The sequence below is a fragment of the Equus asinus genome, chromosome 16 (genome assembly GCF_041296235.1).
Source record: "Equus asinus isolate D_3611 breed Donkey chromosome 16, EquAss-T2T_v2, whole genome shotgun sequence".
NCBI classification, from domain to species: Eukaryota; Metazoa; Chordata; class Mammalia; order Perissodactyla; family Equidae; genus Equus; species Equus asinus.
The window spans coordinates 13646635-13672884 of record NC_091805.1 but is presented as its reverse complement, the minus strand read 5'-3'; the positions used below and the strand labels follow the sequence as shown (position 1 = coordinate 13672884).

The 26250-nt window shown below is 40.9% G+C and overlaps 1 protein-coding gene across 6 annotated transcripts in view; it reads right to left on the bottom strand.

Annotated features, from left to right (window-relative positions):
* Window positions 1-26250, bottom strand: part of ST6GALNAC3 (ST6 N-acetylgalactosaminide alpha-2,6-sialyltransferase 3) — a 497431-nt gene that overhangs the window by 108529 nt on the left and 362652 nt on the right. Inside the window, exon 4 of one of the 6 annotated variants that reach the window (XM_070486615.1) lies at window positions 14808-14961. The exons of the other annotated variants lie outside the window; for them this stretch is intronic. Coding sequence (XP_070342716.1) covers window positions 14823-14961 — 139 coding nt within the window. The 3' untranslated portion in view covers window positions 14808-14822. Of the gene's footprint in view, window positions 1-14807; window positions 14962-26250 lie in introns of those variants that run through there. 6 annotated transcript variants of the gene reach the window in all.

Sequence of the window (26250 nt, the reverse complement as noted above, 5' to 3'; positions counted from 1 at the left end):
CTATTTCTCAGATGGCCGTGACACACAGTGTGGAGGTCTGTAAGAGAAGCAAAAACAAATTGTAGGAGAAATCAGGAGAAGAGCTATTACTTCAAATATGTTATCTAATAATTCATTTTCTTCCACCACTTAATGTTGAGAGGAAAATGCCATTCATTTGAAATCATTTATTCATATCCCTAAACTGAACGGCATATTGATTTTGATATTCATTTTCACTACATCAAGAGGCCTTTGATGTGAAGTCCTTTCGATTTTTAAGTGTTCTCGAATCACCCTCAATTGTACTGCCGCCCTCTGAACGTCGAAAAGGCACAGTCACACTAAAGAGACATGCTTTCCTGCTCAGTTGAGTTGAACTTAAAGAACATTCAGTGAAGCGCGGTTATGTGCCGAGTACTGTGCAAGGCTGGAGAGGGGAAGATGTCTTTGCTCTGCAGAATCTTCAAATCGATTGGGGAGAACAGAGGCACAAAGGCCGGAGCTGGGCTCAGGGTATTGTGGGAGGAAAGGGGAGGGACACCGTGTAGAGGTGGGGATGGAGGGGACTGACGAAGGAATTCTGAGGAGGAGCTGGCATTCAGGATGACACTTGAACAATAGCAGGGTTTACCTGGAGAAGGAGGTGTGGAGGGCAAGTCCACAGCGTGAAACAACACAGCTCCCTGCATGGAGACGGAACCCACTCTTTCTGGATTGTAAATGGCAAGAGTGCATGAGGAAAGAGGGTGGAGGTGAGGGCAAAGCGGGGGACCAAGGTCAGACTCTGGAGGGCTTGGAGTGCAGAGTGAAAGAATTTAAGTTTTATTTGGGCAGGAGTCGAAGGGTTTTAAGTCGCAGAGTTAGATTTACCTTATAAATGGATCATGCTGGTGTAGGATAAGCGAGGCGGGCAGAGACACCTGTTGGGAAACATTGGTAAAGACCCTGCTGTCTTGAACTAGAGCCATAACAGCAGGTAGGAGAAGTGGAGAGATGTTCAAGAAACTCTATCAAGAAAGGTAATTTACCCTACTTGAGTTGCAAGGATTAAATGAGTTCATATACACAAAGGTCTTGGACCAGCGTGTGGCGTATAGTAAACACTATATAACCGTCTAGTATTACTCTTCTTGGATCCACTATGTTGTCTCTGCTCCTTTATACTTTCTGCTCCTACTTCTTGGACCATCCTTCCTCTAGTGTCCCTGTCTCTGGTCCCACCCCTCAGTCTGTTGCGCCTATCACAACACATTGGGATGTTATATGTGCTCTTTCTTTGGCTGCAGGCTGCTAGATGGCAGGGTCTGTCTCGTTTGTATTGCCCCTCTCAGCACCCAACATACTACCTTGCACAAGGATCTCGAGATATTTTTGGTGAAGGGTAGGAACCAAAGCCTGCAATATCTTACACATAACGTTTTTAGCTCAAAATCATGCTTCCAAATGCAAATAAATTAAATTCAGTATAAACACCCATTCTAAAGTTTCTGTCCAGAGCTCCTAGCATGCTGTGAGTTAAATCACGTCCTACATATTTATGCTGTGAACTGTTATTCTAACATGGAAAATCTATGCCATCCAAGCCTTTGGTTTCATTGTCAGCAGATGACACTTCAGGATGGCCCACCGTGTTTTAACTGTGCCCTGGAGAGTTGGGGTCAGCCCTCAGAAAACACACATACTCTCCCCCACTTTCAGGCTGATATTCAAAGGGCCGAGAGACTCCCTTCCTCCTAGTGGTAGGTACAATAATGGCCCCATAAAGATGTCCACGTCCTAATCCCTGAAAACTTACCTGGCAAAGGGGACTTTGCAATTGTGGTTAAATTAAGGATCTTGAGATGCAGAGATTATCCTGGATTATTCAGGCCCAATGTAATCACAAGTTTTCTTATAAGAGAAAAAGGGAGATAGGACTGTCAGAAAAGGAGATGTGACAATGGAAGCAGAGATCAGAGTGGTACGGGGCCAGGAGCCAAGGAGTGTGGACAGCCTTGCATTCCTTGATGGAAAAGGCAAGGAAAAGATTCTCCCTTAGAGCTTCTAGAGTGTCACTAAGCATGGCTCCTCATTCTTTTTATGATTCTCACCAAGATCCTCCTGTAGGATCAGCCCAAACAACCCCAATATTATAAATTCCCATCCATTCTTAACGTGTCAGTCGATTTGACCCAAGCCAGTTCTCTGAATTCCAGCCAATATTTTTGGAAGCATTCTTTGAATGCACATTGGATAGCAACTACACTCATCGCCCCCCATCCCTTTTCCTTTTCTTCCATTTTGTGTTCCCTTGTTCATTTGCCTGGTTGTTTTTTCTTAGACTGCACTGAGTGATAAAAGATGCTTCTTTAGACCACCAGCATTCAAATAATTTCACACTATATCAACAACTGAAGAATAACTCTGTTGGTCTTTCCAGAATAAATAACCTCATTCTTATTTCTTCATGAGCTTAAAAATGACAAGCTGTTCGATTCTTAGATTCTTATATTAGAAACTTTTCAGACCTAGAAAATTCTGTCCTACTCAATAAAGTATTTATTCGAAATATATATTGTCCTTACTAAGTTGACGCTCTATGCTCACCACCTGGTTTATCCTGGCAATTTCAGTATATTTTTATATGACACAAAAAGCACTTTCTTACTTGTTCCTAAATGATATATGTGCTCAGTGTCTCAGACATCGTTATCAATTTTCAATTTTTCATTAACGTATAAGTGACACTGTTCCAGAATCTGTAAAATTTTAGAGCATAAAATGGGCAGAATGAAAGGAGGCCATGGGGTATGTGCTACCAGATGTGCACCTAGAAATCTGGGCTCCAGCTCAGCCCTTCCTTGGTGTCTGCTGTGAGGACCTCCTGCCTCTCTCACGACCCTTTCTAGAGCCTCTTCTAGAGGCCTTTATAAGCAACATGTGTTCTCCTAGGAGACTTCTGGATGTCCTGTGTCAGCAATACAGGAGCCCCAGTGACAAACTTCAAACATGATCCAGGCTTCCCCAGTCTTCCTGCAGAGACTCGGGGTTGTTTTGTCCACAGACATTAGAGTGCTGACACTTTTCTGCCATTACATCTCCATTGTGCTAGGCCAAATCTCTCTAAGGCAAGTTTACTAGTCAAGATGAAGTGGAAGGAGTCAATAAACACATGAAAAGATGCTCAAGGTCATTAACCAAAGGAAAGTCCAAACCAAAACCACAGTGACATACTACTTCACACCCACTAGGATGGCTATAGTCAGAAGGACAGATAATAACAAGTATTGGTGAGGATGCAGAAAAATAGGAATCCTCATACACTGCAAGCTGGAAGTAAAATGATGTCACTGCTTTGAAAAACAGTCAAGCACTTCCTCAAAGTCTACCTATAGAGTTACCATACGAGCCAGCAATTCCAGTCCTTGTACATACACAAGAGAAATGAAAACCCATGTCCACACAAAAAGTTATATATGAATGTTCAGAGCAGCATCATTCATTACAGCCAAAAAGGAGAAATAACCCAAATATTTATTGGCTGATGAATGGATAAATAAAATGTGGTATATCCATGGTATATTATTCAGCCATAAAAAGAACTTAAGTACTTTTTACAGGCTACAACATGGATGAACCTTGAAAACATTAGGCTAAGTAAAATAAGTTAGTCACAAAGGACCACATATTGTACTATTCCATTTATATAGAATATTCCAAATAGACAAATCCATGGAGATAGAAAGTGGATGAGTGGTTTCCTAGGGCTTGTGGGGGTTGGGGAGTTGAGGGGTGACTGCTAAGGGGTGTGGGATTTTATTTTGGGGTGATGAAAATGTGCTAAAATTGATTATGGTGATAATTGTTTAACTCCAAATATACCAAAAGCCATTGAATTGTACACTTTAAATAAGAAAATTATATGGCATGTAAATTATATCTTAATAAAGCTATTTTTTAATAAAATAAATGGAATGAATGAATCTTTCCCACCAAGGTATTTCTTGAGCTGTGCCACCAGTAGCCTAACCCATATGACCCCCTCCAGCCACCTCTCCCTCCAGCTCCACCTCGTCTTTACTTAGGACTGACAGGATCAAAACCAGCAGCCACTCCTGAGAGACATAGCCCCGGACTGGCTAGAATTTTCTGTTTTGTTTTGTTTGTGAAATAATGAACAGCAAAGGCATTTGCTTAATCCTGCTTGCTTCTCCTAAAAACTCCTCCCAGGGCCCAACGGCATGTCATTTTTCATTTTCTCCAAAGGGCCGTTCACCTTAAATATTTATGTCTGGTCTCTTCCATGCATGCTCCAAGGCTCTGCTCTAGTGCATCAACATTCATACATACATACTTCTGCTGAGTTCCGGTAGTTTCTCCAGGGCCTGCCGTTCACAGAGAGGTGACAGCTGATTGCCTTTATGACATGATCTGAATGTTGTCGCCTGATCCAAGCCTCCTTAGCCAAACTTTCTGCAGCCTCCTCTTTTCACAGCTAATTTACCTGCCTTGGACCTGAAACCTCCGTTATTAGTCCATCCTTCAGAATAAGACACCGATGTCCTCCTTGAACTATAAATGCACCTTGGAAAGGAAAGCATATTGATATACTCCCACATATGTCCCCCAATACAATAGCTGCTCAATAATATTCTTAAAGAATGGGTTGGGAAGGTCTGGGCATGGGGCACAATCTAGGGAGGGTTTTGCGGTGTTGACAGCCTCAGCACTGGGAAGACGCACAGAGCCAGGGAAAGGCTCCAGGCAACGGAAATCTGTTTATGTGGGTCACTGAAAGAGAGAAAGGGACCATTAAAGGAAAGATGAGGTTTTAATGCAAGAGATCTCTCACTTAATTCACAATTTTGCCTGCGATGGACCCAGGCTCCTTCCTTCCCGGATGCAAGCCTTCTTTCTTTATTCCATCTTAATGCAGTATCACTTTACTACTATTGAATTTTTGGCATATTTCAGTGGTAGTAGAAGTAGTTGCTCTCTCCCCTTGGATATGCAACAGCTCGTAAAGATTTACAAGAGCCCCAAGATTCAACACGGTGCAGGGTACTGCCTAATGCAAGCAGAAAACCATCCTGATCTCATGGGCTCCATTTCCAAGGGCCTCAGCAACCCTCTGGAGTTTATTAGCATATGATGTATCAAATGAAACCCGTGTTTCATATACAGCACATTATTAAATAATGATTATGTCTCAAGGTAGGAGCTGAACATACGTCACTTTTTTCTCTGCTGTTAAATAAGGAGATTGCCCTCAGCGGCTATTGACAAGTACAAATGGCCAAACGAACACTGTGGCTGGCACTGAAAGTAAGTGGTGCCTCTTTCTCCCGTGCACATGCTGCTCCACATGTCTATTTTAAAGTTATTTCTGATTGTTAAGATTAGCAAAGGTGAAAGATTCATGATAGTGCAGCCTAAGGCCCTCTATTCTGAGCTCTATTTGCAGTGCATTTAACATACAGTGCTGCATTTCAAGCAAAGTGCAGCCAGAGAGACTACCTCTGCTTCTCCAGGGAGGTAGAGGTGATTCTACCTGTAAACTGGTGGAAGTTCTTGCCTCTTTGGAAATAAAATTCTCAAGTGAGGCTGACTGAGTGTTGCCAATTTGGGCCGCAGTCTGGGTTTTACCTGGATCTATTTATAAAGTGGAGAACGATCACTCCCTGTGGTGTCAATAAATGATGATGCAGGACAAGCTCTAGGTTGATCGTATGTCTAAATGTTATCTGAAATATTACTGAGTTTTTCTATAATAGTTTTTGCTGCCCATTTCTTGCTTAATTATGCTAATTAGCACATCGCTACTGAAAATAATAATGCTTATACTAGGTACCAGAAAATGTTTAGCCGCATTACCTGATAGAGAGTTGTTTCCTGTTTGGCAGGACTACGATATAAAAATACCCACCTTCTCATTGGCCATGATGAGTTTCATACATGAAATTACAAGGTAGGAGAGAAGGACTAGAAGCTTCTGAGTTCTCTATCATTGAACAAGGGCACACCTGAAGTACGCCAGAAGATGACAGTGGGTGTGATCCTATTAAAATGCTTCCATACAGCAGAACATCTTTCTACAGTCTAATTCTTTTAAAAATATCAATAATAAGAGATAGTACTACTTAATAGTTAGAGGAGCTCAAGTTACAAATAATATAACTCTAGCAATGGTAAAATCTCACCGTAATATGATCTATTATGCCTCTGGACCACAAGTTATGTTAGGTTCTTTCAAATCTAAGACTCCATACAGTGCAGGTCCAAAATACCACAGTGGTACCCTCTAACACAAGCATCTAAAGGTTCTTTGAACACCCATTGTTGGGTTTCCTAAGCTACCTGTATGTTTGATCTGCATTTACCTTTCTGTATACTTTTAAAAACAGGTTCCTTTCTTGTAGTATGAATGCGTAATTCTTTACACTAAATATTGAAGCCATGTTGAATAATCATTCATTTATTCCCCTAAACATTTATTCAATATTGTAGTGGGTTGAATTGTGGCCCTCCAAACATATATCCACCTGGAGCCTCAAAATGTGACCTTATATGGAGTAAGGGCCTTTGCAGATGTAATTAAGGCACCATTGGATGGCTTTTCCTTTGGCAAATCCTGCTTGCTGATAGTGTTTGGTGAACAGTTATTGTTTCCGTCCCACTTCTTTGAGTTCTTTTGCTGGCTTCATTTATTTTAGTGTATAGAGCTTAGAGCATACTTAACGTTCAGCTTCTGTTTCACGTTACCTGGTCAAGAACTATCATTTATATCTAAACTGAGATACGGATTCAAATATTTTAGCTGAAAATGTATGTTTTTTCACATATCATATAATATTCCTACATTCTGCCATGTATTTTAGAAGTATTACAATACCGTTCACTCTGTTTTTCATATGGTAACTTCTATTTTCTTGTATCATGGTGGAAATAACACTAATTCGTGATAAAACAGACCTAGGTTTGGAGATACTGTTGTCTTACGCAAGTTATCTAATCACTACTAGCCTCTGTTTCTTATGTACAATGGTGTTATGGCTTGAACTGTGAACTCCTAAAATTCGTATGTTGAAGTTCTAACCTCCATTACTTCAGAACGTGACCTTATTTTGAGACAGGGTCTTTATAGGGGTAATCAAGTTACAATGAGGTCATTAGGGGCCCCTCACAATCCTCAGAAGGAGCCAACCCTGTCATCACCTTGATTTTGGACTTGTGGCCTCCAGAACTGTGAGGCAATAAATTTCTGTTGTTTAAGCCTCCCACTTTGTGGAAATTTGTTATGGCAGCCCTAGAAAACTAATACAAATGGCAATAATAATACTTACCTTAGAATATTACGTGAGAGGATTAAATAATGGGGCAGACGTTGCTGGTCACTTTCCCAAAGCCCACCACCTTTTCTTACCTGCTAACAGAGCTCTGATTTTTCTTTAAGTATCAGGAGGGGATCCCTTGATCTCAAAAATGCGGATGCAGTCCCTGGAGTAGGGTGAGCATGTGACACAGCTATGGCTAACAAGATGTGAGGGGAAACTGCTGGGGGTTCTAAACAAGATATTGCTCCCTATAAGAGAGTCACAGGTGGAGAGACACTGCCTTTTGTCACCCTTTGTCTCAGGCTTGGACGTGCCTTGTGGGAGGATGTAATGGTTGATGCTGTCACAGCTGTCTCAGAGGTGGGAACATTGGGGAAGCCAAAAGCATCACAGAGACGCTGAACTAATCAGGATCTCTGATTTCACTGACTGACTGAATCAGTTCCAGTGACTGCCTATATCCAGACTGCTTGTTACATGAGAAAAGGAAACTTCTACTGCTTATGCAGTCTTAGCCAGGGATTCTCGTACTGAACTGAACCCACGAGGCTCCTATTTCACAGTGTGCACCCATTAAATACTGGTTCCCTCTCCTCTTTGTTCTCATGTCGAAGCTTCTGTAGCTTTGTGCTACTTTCTTCCTTTTGAGGCTTACTCAGACAGGCTGCCTTGATATCCTGCTTCTCTACCTTTGGTTTCACTAATTTGGGAAAACGACATTTAGCTTATTCATAAGTATGTTTTATTCTTTTCTTTTCTCTCCCTGACCTCATAAAATTTGCTTCCTTCAGTCAATTTTCCCCAAACTGACCTCCTCTCCTGCTGTTTCAGCTCAACAAAATGACTTAATCTTCTCTGGTGTTTGTTTTTGTGTGCCTTGGAGTATAATCTCCTGGGATAATGACCTTGCCTTTTAAATCATGTGTCCTATAAAGCCTCACGTATGCGTTTGGGGATTTGCGGATTATAGATGGAACATGACCAGGGCTTTGGTGAGTGTCTGCGTAGAGAATGGATGGGAAAGAGGCAAGAGTCATTGAGCAGGTTCTGGCCTTTTCCACCAGGAGGTCAGTGGTTTAATTTGGCTCAAGGTAACAGCAAGCAAAACTCCAAATGAGAAACGTCTTGTAGGAGGAGGCAGAGGGGAGAGAGGAAAAAGATAAGAGTGCATTTCAAATGAATTTCCATTTAATATGTTACTGCTGATACTGGAACAAAGGTAAAAGAGAAAAATATGTGTCTTCCTCCTCCTCCTGGAGTCCTTCCCTCACCCCCTTAGGAGTAAACACCATGTATTATTCCAGAAAAGGTTTATGATTACATAAAATTATAGGTAAGTTTAATGATACAGCCTTTTTATTTTGTACAAATGAGTTCACTGTAAATATGATTCTGCAAACTCTTCTTTTACTTCAAAATATGTCTTGGATATTTTTCCACATCTACGTACATTCCACAAATGCCTGAGTAAAAGGTGAAGTTACTTTCCAAAAATTATCCTTCAGAAAAGGATAATTATCTTTGGGTCCTTGCAAAGTTTTTCTTCATTACTTAATTTTGAACAAAAGATTATTGTTTGGGAAAGACGCATTAGCCAGAAACAACCTCAATCGACAGTAGTTTTGGATGCTTATTGAGGTTATCTGTTGGAATTGATTAAAAGGGGGCAAAGAAATTTATCAAAGATTAGTCTTTACTCCTGGGGGTAAGATCTCAAAATTTCAAGCTTGAGATTGCATAAACAAGCCTTTCAAAGATCATTTAATAAGCAAGACAATAAGTAGCTATGTTGTGAAATCCTACATATACCCCTATAGAATGACTGGTAATAAAACCATTTTCCTAAAGTTGTATGAATGGGTACTTGTAGTTTGTGATAAAACTTCCAGTGGAAGCACTGTATGTGGGCCAATAAATGCTGCATCTCAAGAAACAGATGGAAATAGTCAAATGTACACTGAAAAATATGCGTTAGATGACTTGGAACGGAGCTCCAGTTTGTTAAACTGGTGTTAAAGATGCATGTGAAATATCTGAATAATACTGAACCAAGAAATGCAAAAAGTGGAAATATTTCCAAAGTAATATGTTATATGATATGTGATCTTAAATGTGAATATGTAACTAGATTAATAAATATAAGTAGACATTTGATAACTTCATTGATAATTCTAAAGACATGTACATTTAAGTTGGCCAAAGTCTTTTTAAAAAATCTTCACATTGGAGAATATGAGATTGCTTTATATTCTAGGCGACTTTCTACAAGAGAGTAATGGAAGATCTACATCATTCTTAAGGGCTGCCTAGTATTCCATAATAGAGACGGACCATGGATTATTTTCCCAGGTGTCTATTGATGACCATTTATATTCTATGTTCTGTAATTACAAACAAGGTTGCAATGAATTTCCGCAGATGTATCCTTATGCACTATTGCAAGTATGTCTATGGAATAAATTCCTCCGAGAGTAATTTCTGGGTCAATTTATATCATAGTTGAATAGAATTTTCTATTCCTTCTTTATTTTCTCTCTTGCTCACCAAGAGGGAGTTCTATCACTGTAGTGCATTTGTTACTCTATAAGTGGTGGTCAAAATCGGCAAGGGAAATGTTTATTTACCTTGTGTACTTTCACTCTGAAATCCTTAGAGTCCCTTCCCCCCCACGAAAGCCCAGGACACAACAGGATGTGTGAGGACCTAATAGAACTGAGAAACTGGTAGCTACACATCTTGGGGATTATTCAAAAGAAAAAAACACCAGCTGGATAGAGAGAGACTCATGGAAAAAAGAGGTGAGAGAGAGCATAGAAAAGGAGATTAGAGCAGAGGCTCCCCAATTTTCATCTGAGCTGAACTCTGTAGTCTGATAAGACCCAATGGGCAGAGCAAACACATCCTCTAGGCTCCGTGTCTACTTTATTTCTGGTCATGGGACTCTGCTATCACACTCTACCAGATATTATGAGCATTTACTAAGAGGTGGTAATAAATATTGCCAAATTTCCTGCCAAAAGAGCTATTTTAAAATATACTTCTACCAAGAGCTTTCCCCCACATTCTTACCAATGTTTCCTATCATCAAACTCTATAATTATTGCTAATTACTGAAAAATGATACCTCAGTGGTATTTCTTTAGTGACACATAAGTTTAAGCACTTTTCATGGTCATTGACCAATTGTGTCTTTTGCTTTGCCCATTTTGTTTTCGCTCATTTCTATTTTTCTTATTGATAGGTAAAGACCTTATTATATATGAAGGAAATTAACTGTTCGTCTGTCAAATGGGACAAATTATTCCTCTATTTACTATTTTATGTTGTTTAATTAGTTGACATTGCTCTAAAGGAGTGTTATATTGTTATGTGATCAAATTTACCAATTACTTGTCTTACATCGTCTGTTGTGAAGTGTTGTTATATTTTAAGGCTGGCTGGTTGATGTATCAGAACACGGAAAAGTAGCCAGAGTCTCATTCTAGCCACTTACCAGCAAAGTGACCTTGGACAACTTTAATAAGTTTCTTCCTCTACAAAGAGGAGACTCTATCTTCTTAATGTTCTCTGTTTTGCTCTGCTGTCTTGAGAATTGAATGAGGTAAAGTTTATCAAAGGTCCTTGACCCCACACAGTCTACATGAATGGCAAAGTAGTTTAAATCTGCAAATGGAGGATAAATGTGAAGAACTTTTAAAAGTTAAATTTCCCTAAAATAAACCTGTGAACTAGGAAAAAGTAAAGCAATTTGTGGGATCAACTAAATAGACTTCAAATAAGGCTAAGGGAGGTTTTGTAAAAACCTCTTTCTCCTATTGGTCAAAACTCCCCGTAAACCATCCCAGACACTAAGCTATCAGGTCATCTTAATGACGCTCACATTTAGAGAGTTCCTCCAGTGGCTTGTCAGTAGTGAAGACTGGTGGTTAGAAAAAAGCCTAACCACTCAATCTTCTCTCCAAGGGGTTCTAACAAACTGAGAACAGAAAGAATGAGCCAACTGGTGATCGCAATAGAGCATCTGCTTTATTGATGATAAAAGGCGTTGGGGAATGTGGAAGGACCTCCTATCACCTTTTGTCAGGACCACATGCCTCTGACCCGGCCACTGGGTACAAGCAGAAATGCAGAGACTCGGGGGGCAGAGCCAGAAATAGGTCCGTTGTGGCCTGTTTACTGCGTGTAGTCACAGGGGCAAGGCCCTTGGAGTGGGACAAACTGGTGTACAGGGCATGAGAGAGCTCAGTCATAGGGGCCTTGGGTGGGTTTGTGTTGTGGTCTTGCCCTTGATCCACAGGGTCAAAGACATTCAGGCTATCCACATTGTCCCCTTTCAGATGAAGCCCTCCTTTGCGGAGAGTGAGGACACTGAGAGAGAGGAAGAAGTGTCCTTCTCTTCAATACCACCCACATAGAGGTGCTGAGTGGAACTCCCTTATCTTCTCCTGGAAACAGGAAGAAGGAGAGAGAGGGGGTCAGTATTTATCTCCTAAGATTACGCGCTTTGATGCAGACAGTCTTAGTTTTAAATCTGCCAACATTAGCTGGTCCCTGTAGGGCAAGTTACCTAAACTATTTGAGCTCTAGCTGCCTCTTTCCTAAAATGGAACATGAATACTTATGGGCGGGGCTAGGTGGAAGAATTAGAGACCACATGTGTGAGGCACTTAGCAGAGTAAGTGGAGAAGACCATGAACTCAATAAACGTTGGTTTTCTTTCAGTATCCCCCTAAATCTTTTCTAAGGACCAGACTTAGTTTTGCTCCTGCTCCTCAGTGAAGGTGAACAAGCACAGATCAACTTTTCATCCTTTGTTTGGCTTCATGTTTTTCTTTTTGGTGAGGAAGATTGGCCCTGAGCTAACATCTGTGGCATTATCCTCTATTTTGTATGTGGGATGCTACCACAGCATGGTTTGATGAGCAGTGTGTAGGTCTGCACCTGGGATCTGAACCAGTGAACCCCAGGCTGCCGAAGCAGGGAGTGCAAACCCAACCACTACACCACCAGGCTGGCTCCCTAGCTTCATGTTTTTTAAGCTAAATAACACTATTTCTTTTATCCTCTTTCACGTGGGCCCAATTTCCCAGTGGTGGACATTACTGTGGCCCTCTTCAGAACACTTCACTAGTCCTTTTCATTTCTCTTAATTTGAGAAGCAACAGACTGGGCAATGGGGTCCACTACTCAAGACCAAGAAGCTCCAACAGGTGCAGGCGCACCAGGCTTTCTCCCTCTGGGACCCCCGAAGCTGCCCACAGCTACACCACACTCCCAGACAGGAACCGGAGAGTCTCTTCCTTTGAATTTATGTGGTGTCAGTGACTCTTCATCTCCCGCCGCTCTAGATATTGTAGCTCCCCCTTCCTCAGAGAATGCTGAATTAGGATTATTAATACTCGTGACCAGGTGTCCTGAAGAAAGCAAGCCATCTGGTACCTTTGGCTAGGCTCCAAATTATGATTTTTAAAAGCAAATCCCCCCAAATAACTTAAAAGTAAAATATCTAATACCAAACTTTTCGCTTTCTTCACCCTTCTGAAGAAAGCAGATGGCAGAACAGCCCCAGCCTTGAAGAAAGCTCCTACCCAAGGCCACGGAGCAGTCAGCCTTAGAGGGCAGCGACTTCAGGATGCAGACATATGGAGAGGTCATTTGTTTCTCATTTACCCAACAGATAAGAATATGGAAATAGTCTCAGTCCATTTGCTTGATGGGCCTCCTAAGCCAGTAATAAACAAATCAATACAATTAGTTTTGGCTCATCATCATTAAGGAACCTGTACTGCTGGGACACGATTTAATTATATCTCTTGTTCCACAGGAAAGGAAACCTCTCGAGATGGGTGGCTTCTCTTGGGGCTGTAGCAAAGTGGTAGTGGGTGGGGAGGCTCAGAGGCAGTGTCTGTTCGACTCCCTGGGAACCGCGTGCATGGGTAAGGCACAGCAGCCGGCCGTCCAGGATTACTCTAAGCACTCCTGCTACAAGTTCTTGGGAATTCGTTTGAGCAAATCTGCATTCTGCGCAGAGCTCAGAAATATAACAATACTAACAAATTGAAACAATGAATAAAGATTAAAATGAGGATGTCTAATCCAGAACTGAGATCAAACCCAAAGCCAGAATGCCTGGTGTGGGTCTTCCGCGCCCCTCTGTGATCGTGACGGAGTTACAGAACTGCCTTCTGCCTCAGCTTTCCAGCTAAGGCACTTTGTGACTAACAAGCTGCTAATACTCCGTAAATGAGAGCTGTGGACTCAGTGTTGTTTGTACAAAGCACTCTTTAGTCTACAATTGGTGCTCAGTGGACTTACAGCTTTGAATAGCACCTGTCTACATCTCAGGTGGATTGTTTCATGTGGATGGAGGAGCCATTTCAAATCTTCTTCATTTCCTTCCCTCACCTCCAAGTGGAACTCATCCCTAAACCAAATCTAAAGAGATGATTGACCAGTTGGGATAATTGCAATTTTGCCTTGGAAGTGATCTTTGAAAAATCAGTACAGCCAACATCCTAAATTTCAAATTAGGAAACCAAGGCCCAGAGTAAACTGATTTGATCAGGTTACCAGCTTGATGAGGACAACTTGGAACTTGAATCTAAAATTCAGTTGGAGGGTTCCTTCTGCTATACCAGCCTAACAAGTCCATATTTCTAAAGTTTTCAGTTAAGAGAGACCCCAATGTAATTATTATTTCAACTTGTAGCTCTTTCCCACTGAGGTCCACAGAGATCATCAATGGAGAAAACTGATTTCTCTAAGGTCATGAGCTCCCGATTTATAGGAACTAGTAATCAACTAAATATATATTTTTGGAGTTGACTTTATCTCTCTTTCCTTCGCAAAGTACGGTGAGATACATATTGATTTAAAAATCTATGTTTACATATACGGAAGGGTTCTACAACTGGATATTACAGCTTGGAAGTGAGTTACCTAGGAGAGCCTCCTGACCTTTATCAGACTGTGACATAAGTGAGAAATAATTTTTTATTAAGCCAGAAAAATATAGGACTGATTGTTATAGTATTTAGCATGACTTACTCTGATCAATACATGAGACTTTTCACACCATTGTTTGAGATTACAAAGGCAGCCATAGCATACCTTCTAAAGAGAACAAAAGATGAAATTCTCTCCTTAAGGATCTGACTAATTCATATGCAACAATATTATAAATATACTGTTATTTTCAGTAATCTTCTCTAATAATAGTAAAATTAACTCTATTATTCTATTTTTAATAATAGTAAAAAGCTCTGTTAAGTAAGTACCTGGTACACACACAGTACACATTCTGTGATGGTGAGTTTTATGTATCAACTTGATTGGGCCACGGGGTGTCCAGATATTTGGTCAAACATTATTCTAGGTATATTGTGAGGGTGTTTCTGGATAAGATTAGTATTTGAATTGGTAGTCTGAGTAAATCCAGTTGCCCTCCCTAATGTGGGTGGGCCCCATCCAATCAGTTGAAGGCATGAATAGAAAAAAATGGCTGACCCTCCCATGAGTAAGAGGGAATTACCTCCTGTCTGACTGCATTGAGCTTGGACGTTGGTTTTTTCCTGCCTTCAGTCTAAATACCAGCTCTTCTTGAGGCTCAAGACTGCAGGCCTTTGGACTGGAACCACACCATCTGGTGTCCTGTGTCTCCAGTTTGCTGAACGCAGATACAAGGACTTGTCAGCATCCATAATCATGTGAACCAACTCTTTACAGTAAATCTCTCTCTCTCTCTGTATATATATATATTAGTTCTGTTTCTCTGAAGAATTCTGACTAATACACACTCAATGAAAGTTTGTAAATGAACAAACTAATTAGAAAACTTAACTCAAGTGGCTTAAATGACCTGATAAGACCAAAATTTCCTTCAAGAAAGAACAGCAACTTTACCTCAAAGTAGGATTCCCCCAGTACAATGTCAGAAATGCGATTACTAGATATTTAAGGTGATACGGATTCTAGAAAGCATAGGATGTGGTCAAGATATCATTTAGCCCTCAAAATGGATAAGATATGTACTAGGAAAATGGCACCAAGAATGTGCTCAGAAATCCTGCTACCAAGATTGAGTCAAGTTTCTGATAAGACATCGACATATTTTCATGGGTATTCCACTATTTGAAAAACTTCATAGAGTTGCAGAGATTTACAGAGATATGGACATAGCAGGATCTTATTAAGGGCCTGGGCAGAGATGATAACGAAGCTCTGATGGGAAAGGGGAACAGCTCTGGAGGCATGGGATATCTACATGAACCTGCTCGTGTCCTCTGAGGAAATGGCCCTGCACATATACAACATTTTCAGAGGGTGGAGAGTCCTGATAAGCTTGTGGATATCAGTTTGAAAAATTTCGGAATGATTGAATTCAGCACCTCTTCTTTAATACACACACTGAATGACAAAGTGGGCCAAATAAATAAATCAAAACATGTTAAACATGGTTTAAGATCAGATTACTGTACAATAAAAAGATAGAAATTATACCCAATGTTTGCACTGTCTTTTACTCCAAAGAGCTGAAAATACACCTATATCTGTTACCTCATTTAAAAGCAGAGAGACAGGCATTGACTTTGCACAGTCCAGGAAGGCTCACATTTGAGAAGAAAATTTCAAAATAACAGGGCACATTGAGAAACAGTTAATCAAAATCAGGAATCAGCACTTTTGAGATCTCAATGCAAAATCAAGAGCAAAGGGTAAGCTTGAGCAGAAAGACCAAAGACAAAAAGGTTATAGCTGTAGTTTTTGTGTTTTTCTTTCATACTAAGATCACATTTCTACCTCTGGTACCCTCTAAATTCCCTTGCCTTACAAGTCCCACTCCAAAGCTTATTATTCAGTGTTATCCCCTCCTCAGTGTCTCTAGGCTTGTTGTGCCTCTAGGCTATGTCTTTTGGACTTTGCCATCTCCACACGGCAGTGTCTACCTCTCCAGCCACTTATAGTAGCATAAGTAGTTTTATAATAGATATTCTTCACTCTCAAAGACCACATTCAATTTTGAAAGTTTGCTGAATGATATAAGCAATTGAAAAAAAGAATCTAAAACTGAACTCAATAGGGAGTAAAATGATATATAGAAGTAGGTCTAATGGTACTTTAAAAATAAGTCAATAAAAGTAAGAAGGTGTTAACTCTCTGTTGCATATCCCCCCATGCAGCCCCTTGCAGGCCCAGCCCCCAGGATGAAGTAAGAGAGGAGGGTTAGAAATGACTTAGACTGCCCTAGTCCCAGGGCACGAGGAGATGACCTCTCCTTTCAGCTAGCTGGTAGAACAGGTGATAAAACGTGGCTTATGAATGACATCACTGACATTACCCTGCAACAGAACTGTAGTACCTCAAATATGTCAAACCCATGTGCTTCCTTGTCATATATTTACTTAATCCCCCAATTGAATCCATCCAGATTTCTGCTCAGTACTTCCCTCAGGGTGGCTTATCCTGTAGGCTGGGGAGTCCTATATCACGACCTACTTCTGTGCCCAAGTTAGGTTTTCACATCTACTTCTTTGTATTACGATGATGTTACAACATGGCAGGAGTGGTTTGGTTTCCCAAGACATTTTGAATGGCGTGGGTGGGGTTCATTGCTGGTGATACGTTACTCTTAGTCAGTTTTCTTTCAAGCATGGGAAAACCACGTTCAGCTTTTATTATCACATAATCAGATATTTAGATTTCAATAATAGACGACATTTTTTCTTTTTAATTTTAACGATGCTCATATTTTTAGGTTTGTATTTTTGTTTCTTTTCCATGTAAGCTTATTTTTCTATCTGAAGCCTACTTATTCTAAAGCATCATTACATCTACTATGTTATTTTATTTTATTTACCATTAATTATGTGTTTTATTTATTTGGTGTAAAGACCTCAATAATTCTGTAGGCCTATAGAAAACCAATAAGATTATCTGTTCATTAACTCACTGGGCCTCCAGTCCATTCTTAGAGGGCAATGTGTTAACTCATCTGCAGGGAAAGAGCAAAGGTCACGGAGTGAGGAAACCTAACTAGCCACAGTTCAAGTTACTTAATTTGTCCGAAGCTTAGCTTACTCATGTAGAGTAGGAATAATAATACACGCTGCAAATGCCATGGGATAGCTGTGTACATCAAACTGTATTCATACCAGGACGTTAAATCGGAAGTTTTGGCTGAACACTCAGCTCTCATAGATACAGATACCAACGTGATTTATGAGACAGACCAGCCTACAGGATTTGAAAAGGAGACAACTAAAACCAATACATGGTCTTAAGCAAGTCGGCCTCACAGAATATAAGAGATTTTGAGAGAGGAAATAGTTTGAGAGAGAATTTCTTTGGCAAGAGCTATGTTGTGTGGTCCCTTTCTCAAAGGGGTGCTTGACCCTTCACATCTAATCAAGTGAAAGAGACTTTTACAGGACCACATGGAAACCTGGTATCTGTCCCCTGAAGCTGTGGTGAACTGGCATCTAACTTCCAGTGGCAACAATGGCCCTGAGAAGTGTCTCCCAGACTTTCCTGGGACAAAAGTTGTGTGTGTGTGCCTTAGATTAAACATAGATCATGAAAACAAGGGAATCAGAATGAGGTTGTGTTAGCTACACTCTGTTCCATAGGGGCTTTGAGATGGGAAAACTCATGAAACAGAAGCTGGGAGTGGGCCCTCCCACCCTCCATTCCTCACGGCTATGGGAGGAGTAGAAACCAGTCAGAGGAAAATGCATCATCACCTATATCAAGAGTACTGTGTGGTGAAATGTTCTCAGCATTGAGGGTGGGAGGGGGGATTCCAAAGAACCCATGGAACTGTTCCATGAGAGAAAGAGTTTTAACATAGGCCAGGCCCAGAGGGCATGAGGCCAGTTTACAGCAGAACTGGCCATGTAAGAGCTTGCCTCTCCTCCTTACCTCTTGCTCCAACTCTAAATGATCTATAAATAGCAGCTAGCTAGTGTAGAGAGGAGGAAGAAAGGAAAAAAACCCAAATGCATTACCATTCCACATTTCCAAATGCACGCATTCCAGTGTGGACCCACTGGGAGGAGAGACAGTAGCCGTAATTTTGAAGGAAGTTGGGAGGTTTCACAATTACATGGGACTGGACATTTAAAGTACCAAATTCTGACATATTTTGTTACTTAAAGTGACCAGAATATTTTTATTACCTCAGAGGTATCAGAGAAGCCATGGGAATACCCAAGGTGAGTTTTCATCCAGGAGCAGAGGAAAAACTGAGTATATCTTAAAGACAGGTGACAAAATAACTTTATCATTACATTCCACAAGTTGTTTGTGTTAAATGTACTTGAGATACACACACAGACACACAATACAAACACAGATACTATATAATATTATGCTAAAAACTGAAGCGTCTATACAGGCCACAATATAAAACAGGCAGGAATTTCCAAGGCCAACCCATCATGTGCAGATTTTCAAAAAAAGTCCCTGAATTCTAGAATTTAATCCCCACTTTGAGAATCGAAGAAGATCTAGAGTATGGTGCAAGGGAGAATCAGATGAAGGAATTCCACCAGAAAGTGCTTGCTTTGCGATTGAATTGCCACCTCCCACTTCTATCCCAAGTACAGTGAGGGGATCTGCAAAAAGACTACTGGGAGATCTGTGGACTGTTTCCGGGTCAGGAGATAGAGAAGACTAATGCCTAACTAACCCCTGACTAACCAGCCCACCCTCCCAGAGTCAGGGCAGGGATGTGAATGTTTCCCATGGAGAAGATGTGAACCATATAGGAGAGAGAGCAGGAGTAGGATTTTCTAACATCACCCCTAAGGACTCTGCCTAGAAGCCTCACACTTAGGATATGTACCCTCCAGCTCCTAAGGGCTGAGAGAAGAGCCTCCAGAGACCATCTAGATGAGAACAGAGATACATGCTTAGGATAAGCGTCCTCAGAAGAAGAGGCCAGTGGGGAATCTCTGGAAGGTTCATGAAAGCTTGCTCAACCAGCAGATCAGCTTGAACCATCTGCCAGGCTCAGAGGTCTAACAGCTAGGTAAGAACTAGTGAGGCTAAAGTACCATTTCTTTAACTTTCCTCCCATCTCTGTGCATCCCTGAGTTGAGAGGATCTGAAACACAAGCTGTAAAGTGAGGAAAGAAGGGAGCAAAGGAGAGAGTAGAGAAAGAGCCTAAGCCATGATCCCCTGCCTGACTGCAGGGCTTCCCTAGGAGAGGGGAGAAGACAATGTTAACTCAGGTTCAGAGTTCTGATTATTTCATGGAAATTACAGTTACTGAATTGAGACTGTATTTGTGACTTCAAGGCATTTTAGGACTGTTTTACCCATGAGTGAGCAGAGGAATTACGGAGCTTACTAGAATTTTCATCCAGGAGCAGAGAAAGGGAATCCCTCGCTAAAAAAATTTAAAGGGATGGTAGAAGACAACAGTTGCATTTGACTGTATAATGGCCAACAGTAATATACCACACTGCTGGAACAGCCCTGGCACATAGTTGGTACTCAACAAATATTTAATGAATAAATGAATAACATGCTAGTTTCATATACATATATGTACACACACACACAAACACACACACAAACACACCTACTTGCAACTCTGGAAACTAAAGTTTCCTATAGAAATACTTCTAAATAAGACATTGTTATAATAATTATTAATGGTAGTAGTATCCAATTACCTGCAATCTTGATAAGCAAGGTTCGCAATGGGAAGCATTCATCCATTCATTCACTAATTTAGATAACAAATGTTGACTAAACAACTACTTTATTCCAGGCATCATGATGGCCACTGGAGATAGGACAATGATGTAGCTCCTGTCTTCACAGATCTTACTCTTCAAAGGGGGAAGACAGATAAGCAAATAAACAATTGCTTCTAGAAAGTCTGAAATTCTGACTGGGAAGCAAGAGAATGGAGAAGAAAGATGATCACAAAAAAGTCCACGCATGGGCTTTGCCTGTGCTTGCTGACTTCTAGACAGCCAGCAGCCAGCACAAAGGAGAGCATGGGCTTGGGGAATAGTAGTACCAGCAAGAATTTGAAAGGGCAGAGGCTTCCAAACAGGCATTTTGCTCTCTTCACAAATTCGTGCAGCACTGGTTCTGGAACCAGAAGCCAGGTTGTGCGACAGAATCATGGACAACTGGTGAATGCTAGAATGGAGGATTCGTGTGAGGGGGTGGGCAAAGGGCCAGAATGCCCTGTAAATTGTCTTACATTGTCTTGCTTGCATCCATGCAGTCATTCATTCAACAAATATTTATTAACTGTTGGCTCTGAGTCAGCCCATATTGGCTCTGGGATGTGGGCTCTGGAAAACTGTCCATTGGAAGCCCACCCTGGTCTTCCTGTTCCTTAGTTACCCATTCCTGCCAAGGCTTCTTGTTCTACTCCTCTCTTGGATAGACAGTAGCATAGTTGAGCAGTTAAGAACAGTGGCTTGGAATGGACCCTATCTGGTTCTTGTTTGGGTAACTTAGGTCAAGTCATTCAATTTCTCTGAACCTCAGTTTCCTCATGGGTAAAAATGCTACAGTAAAATTATTTCCTTGGAGGGTTGTTGGGTGGATTAACTGAAACAGTGCATGTGAAGGAATTGGCACAGTTCCTTGCAAGTAGGAAGACCTGGATAAAGTTAGTTATTTATCATTATTGTTCTCTTCTTTTCTTTTCTGCCCTGCTCCCTGGGAAATGGGGCACTTTATTCAACTCAGCAAATGATGTAGTGTTTAAAATATTCCTACTTTGTGAAGTCACTCGATATTGGTATGTAGAGTATCTCCTTTTTTTCTCCTCTTAATCAGTGTTATTGTTAACATTTCAGAAGCAACACAGTGATTAAGAATCCAGAAGGAGTCAAATCTCAGGGGCTCATAACCTTTGAGAAAATGAAAGAACTCTTGGGCTAAAATTCCAAATGCTGGCTCTTACTGCAAAGGTGAGTTTTGTGTGTGTGTGTGTGAAGAAAATTTGATAAAATTCTCTCTGACAAATTTCTGAGTCATTGGAGCATGAAAAAAGGTGTTTCTCATCACTTGAAAGAAATTCTGGGTGCCTTTTTCAGTACATGAATATCTCAATAAGCAGCTTGATTTTAAAATGTCAAACTTGCCGCAGAACTTGGTTCTTGGGTAGGACAAATGCCTTTGATTTGTTTGAAGAAATTTGATTTTGAAATAGCCAAGTGATTAGTTGTCGAGACTGAGGCTTTGAAGTCACAGAGTATGGATTTCTATTATAGGCCCTTGCAGAGCCCCAGACATTTGCATGTAAAATATTTCTAGAACTTTTGCATATGCTTAGATATTAAAATAAGCATGCTTAATGCATTTATAATGCATTGTCGCATACACAATGCACTTTAAAATGCTACCCAATGAGGAAATATCATCTTGTTGTTTAACCTTAATCAAATAGAAGACTGAACACACAGGGTTGATGAACTCTGATTGTTGAAGTCCTAAATGCACAGTTGTATTTAATTCTGTAGATTGTGCATTTGGGATACTGTTAAGTAACAGCTCTTATGAGATCTCCATTTGAAAGAGACTCAGGAATGTGGATCTGAACCAAAGAGAGTCAAGAATCATTCAGGCATAAAAATAGAAGGCTAAAAAGGACCTTGAAAGGTTATAACATCCAATTCCTACCTCACGTTACAGACTTGTGGGATGTTACGCGGGGAGAGACCTGGGGTAGATCACCTACTCTAAACCATTCATTTTACAAAATCAGGAAATTGGGGTCCAAATTAGAGTTTGTTAAAATGTTATTTATGCTTTTCTTTTAGATTTTCAGAAGAGAAAATTCTACAACTTCCTCTAGCAACATATTCTCGTGCTTAATCATCAGGAAATTGTAACTACTTTAATTTCCTCCATTTAGGCCTATTTTCTTGATGTGTGTGGATTTAAAAACAGTATACCATACGTCTCTGTGACTAATGCTAGAACACGACACTATGACAAAATGTTAGAAATTGGAAGTAATTAATCCAAAGATGAGAAAACTCACAGGGGACCTAACGAGAGTTTTTCAATAGATTCACAGTTACGGTACGATGCTGCAGGATCAGAAGGTTAAGAGCAAGGGTTTGGAGTAGACGGCCTGAATTTTAGCTCTGTCCCTTCTAAACTGGGTAAATTACTTATCTTCTCAAAGTCTTTATTTCTTTATGGATAATAGCAATGGATACTAATAGAGTAAAGCTAGAAGAAAGGACTCAGAACATTGTCTAACCCATTTAAACATTCAGTATACGGCATTTTGACAGTGGTTGATATTATTGCTATATACCATATTTGCATGGTAATAAAAAAAGAAGAGTGATTACCAGGTATCATCACCTCTATCATCTCTAACAAATGTTGTTTTAAGCTATATACAAACATAAGAATTTATTGCTGTGAACAGAGTTTGAAGGACTAATATTTGCAGGGGTGAAGGGACTTCTAAAGCTGATTACTGAAGGATCTTTTTCTTCTTTCTTCCTCAGAATCATTAAGTATGACAGCATCTAGAGGTACTATGTATCCCTCGCAGAGGAGTGGACTCTGTGACATTTTGGTATCTTTCAAATCCATGATATTCTGACTTGTGTCTATCTAACATCTTTGAATTCCATCCTATAGTCTTAGTTTTATGCAGCATTAATTCATGTCTACACTTAAAGGAAAATGAAGAGCAGATATAGAAAGCTACATGTGCAAGGTTTGCGTCCAATCTCAAGATCCAGTTATAAGAAATAGCTATTATTTTAATCTTTTCTTTTTTTCAGAAATGCAGAAAATAAGTCCTGCTTGTTATCACCGGAGATTCTAATTTATCTGGGTAAAATGAGTTCTAAATCATTATTGATAGTGGTAACTCTTATGCAAATCTATTTCAGATCAGTAGTTGAATGTTAATTTGTACCATAATGAAAAGCAAATCCTCTAAGTTCTCAATCTCACTATTTAATACAAATTGATGTCACAACATGAACGGTATAGAAAAAAAATCTTTCTCTATTATTTCCATTTGTTAGTTTCACACATTTAACTACAATTGTGGGAACTGTCAATTTTGTTGCTTTTATTAACCAACAGCAAGACAACTTCACTACTTTCAGGTCAGTATGTGTTAGAGAAGGTCATCAAGAAGACGTGGCCGTGACCAGCAGTTGACCCACGGGCTGAACCTGGGTAATTGGAGGCTCTTCACCCGCTCCTGTCCTTGGAATGTGTGTTCCTCTTGCCTTTCTGCTCCCAGAAGCTGCCACAGGAATACAGCCTTGAGATAGTAATGTAGAGATGGGTCTATCTGGACTGGGAAGGTGACTGACCCCAGTTAAAGCCTCTATATAAACTTTTAAGATTCTGAAGGGCAAATGTGGAGATCTACATCTCGTGGCCACCCAAGGCAAGCGTCATAAGTAAGGTCCCTTTCTTATTGAACCTGCCACCTCCCAATCTGCAGGGGTCTGCCCTTTTCTTCAGTCTCTCCCTGCCCTCTGCATATGGTGGCTGATTTCAGATTACACCTGGGAAGCTCCTGAGGCTGCAAAACAACAGTATGTTATACAAAAAAATGTGAATTTCGGGGCCAGCCTCGTGGGGTAGTGGTTAAGTTCTCGTGCTCTGCTTTGGAGGCCCAGGGTTGACGGGTTTGGATCCTGGGTGCAGACCTACACATCACTCATCAAGCCATGCTGTGTTGGCATCCCACGTGAAAAATAGAGGAGGATTGGCACAGATGTTAGCTCAGTGATAATCTTCCTTAAGCAAAAAGAGGAAGATTAGTAACAGATGTTAGCTCAGTGTCAACCTTCCTCACCAAAAAGAAAGTGAACTTTTTACAGGTAGATGGACCAGTAGAGGGATAAATTTGGATAATAAGGGATTGACACACACATACAGGGGAGTCCTTACAGGCCAAGAAGAAACCAGTGATGAGTAGCAGAATCTTGTTTGACTGTATGAGGCTTCGTGAGGTTTGGGGGAAAAGGGAAGAATGTTGACTTTGTCTGTCTCTATGTTCCAATGATCCCTGCCTCCTAGAAAAAAAAATTACTTCCTGGAGTGAGCTCTTCCAGTGATGTGAAGATATATGTGGAGTGGACAGTATTTCTGTTCTGCTATATATCTCCAGAATACCGCTTTAAGTATGTTGATACTGTGCTAGGGAGGTATTATGAATTAATGAACTAGAGTAAGGGCTACAGCCACAAATCTGACCACGGGAGAAGAAGGTCAATCAGAGAAAAAAATTTAAAGCCACATGACTGGAAAACATAATGGTACTAGGAATATCCTGATTTTAGAATAGGAAAACATGTCATTTTCTCTTGTGAGTAGTAAAAGCCCATTCTCCGAACAGTACGTAGAGATACTGGGCCTGTATGGCAAGCAATCTGAATTCCCTGAGGAATTGAAATCTCCCTAGAAATTACCTACAGTAGATCAATCAGAACAGAAAAGCCTGGATACAGCAAACATAGGACAAGCATTGGCTCAGGCTGGGAGTCACAGAACTTCCTTAGAAAATAAAGAAGAAGAAGAAAATAGAAAAGGATGATTGCAAAAGCTCAGGACAGGAGGTCTACCATCCAGTAAAGGAACTTCCCTGCCCCAAATGAAATAACCTTTGATACCATGACACAATAAAGATGGCATCTGTGAAGTAAGTACGATAGCCCCAGGCCTGACTCGGCCAGCAGAGACTTAAAGATCACGATGTAAGCTGAAGGGAAATTAGTCCAAGACCAGGCAAACAGAATAGAATCAGACGAGCTTAGGAGATGAAACACACAGGACTGCACATATTCTCGAGACCTAGATGGGGGTAGGAATGAGAGATCATGATCCACATAAGATGCAGGGCCTGTGGGCAAAAGAAGCTTATAGTTCCCTTTTCACCACTCCTCCCTACCTCCCCTTCCAAAGAGGACCATGCTATGGATTAGTCTAGTTCCAAGACATTTTCCTTGGTCACAGGCCTACAGGTTTCACCATACTGAAAAATAGTGATCAAGGACAGAGCCCATGGAAGAGTGATACCTTTGGAACAAGGTATGGAGTAAAATGATCAGAGACCTCATCTCTCGTGTTCACCACTTTGTCTCCAGTACTTAGAAGAATGCCTGACACATGATAGCTCTTCAGTCTGTGTTGGGTGGATGAATGAGTGAATGAGGCAATGAGTGGAGGCTGGAGGGTGCTTTCCTGCTTCGTGTGACTCTTACCCTGAGAATGCCTGGAGTGAAGGCCCCAGAAGGCTGGGAGAGGCAGACCAAGCCAGCTGTGTCCTGGTCTGGGACAAACGTGCTCAGGATCTCTTGGTCTTGAAGTGCTTTTTTTCCCTGACAAATGTGCTTTTCCTGAGCCAGCCATCCCTTCCTACTAGATGGGTGAGGTGTCAAAGACCAGGCTTCAGTGTAGGCTTAGGGTAGAAGGAACAAAGGAAGCTGCCTGACCTAATTTGTTCCAGGCCCCACTTTATACTAAGACCAACCTACCCAAAAGGAGTTCTCCTGTTCAGCCAGGCTCACAGAGGACTGCACGAGGGCATGGGGCCAGGACCTCAGCCAAGGTGCACCTGGCCCTGACCTTGTGTTCTCAGGGCAGCACGGGACCACTTGAGGGCAGGATTGGAAAATCTAGATTATGGGTCATGATTCCATGTCTGTGTATGTCTCTTTAAACATAAAATATACAATTCACCAAAAACTTGCTGGATTAAAACATAAGAATGTGGTCTGCTCTCGGCATGTCCAGGGATAAATATTTTGGGGTACTTTGTATGTTTTAAAGTTATTTCTCCTTTTTCTCTTTGTTGTTGATGAGAAATTGAGGGAAAGACAGGACAACAGAGCAAAGAGGGAACAAAGACACTACAGGTGTCTCCAGGGAAGCATCTTGAGACACAAGTCAGAGAGAAAAGACGATCCTAGATCATAGCTTCCAGGAGAATAT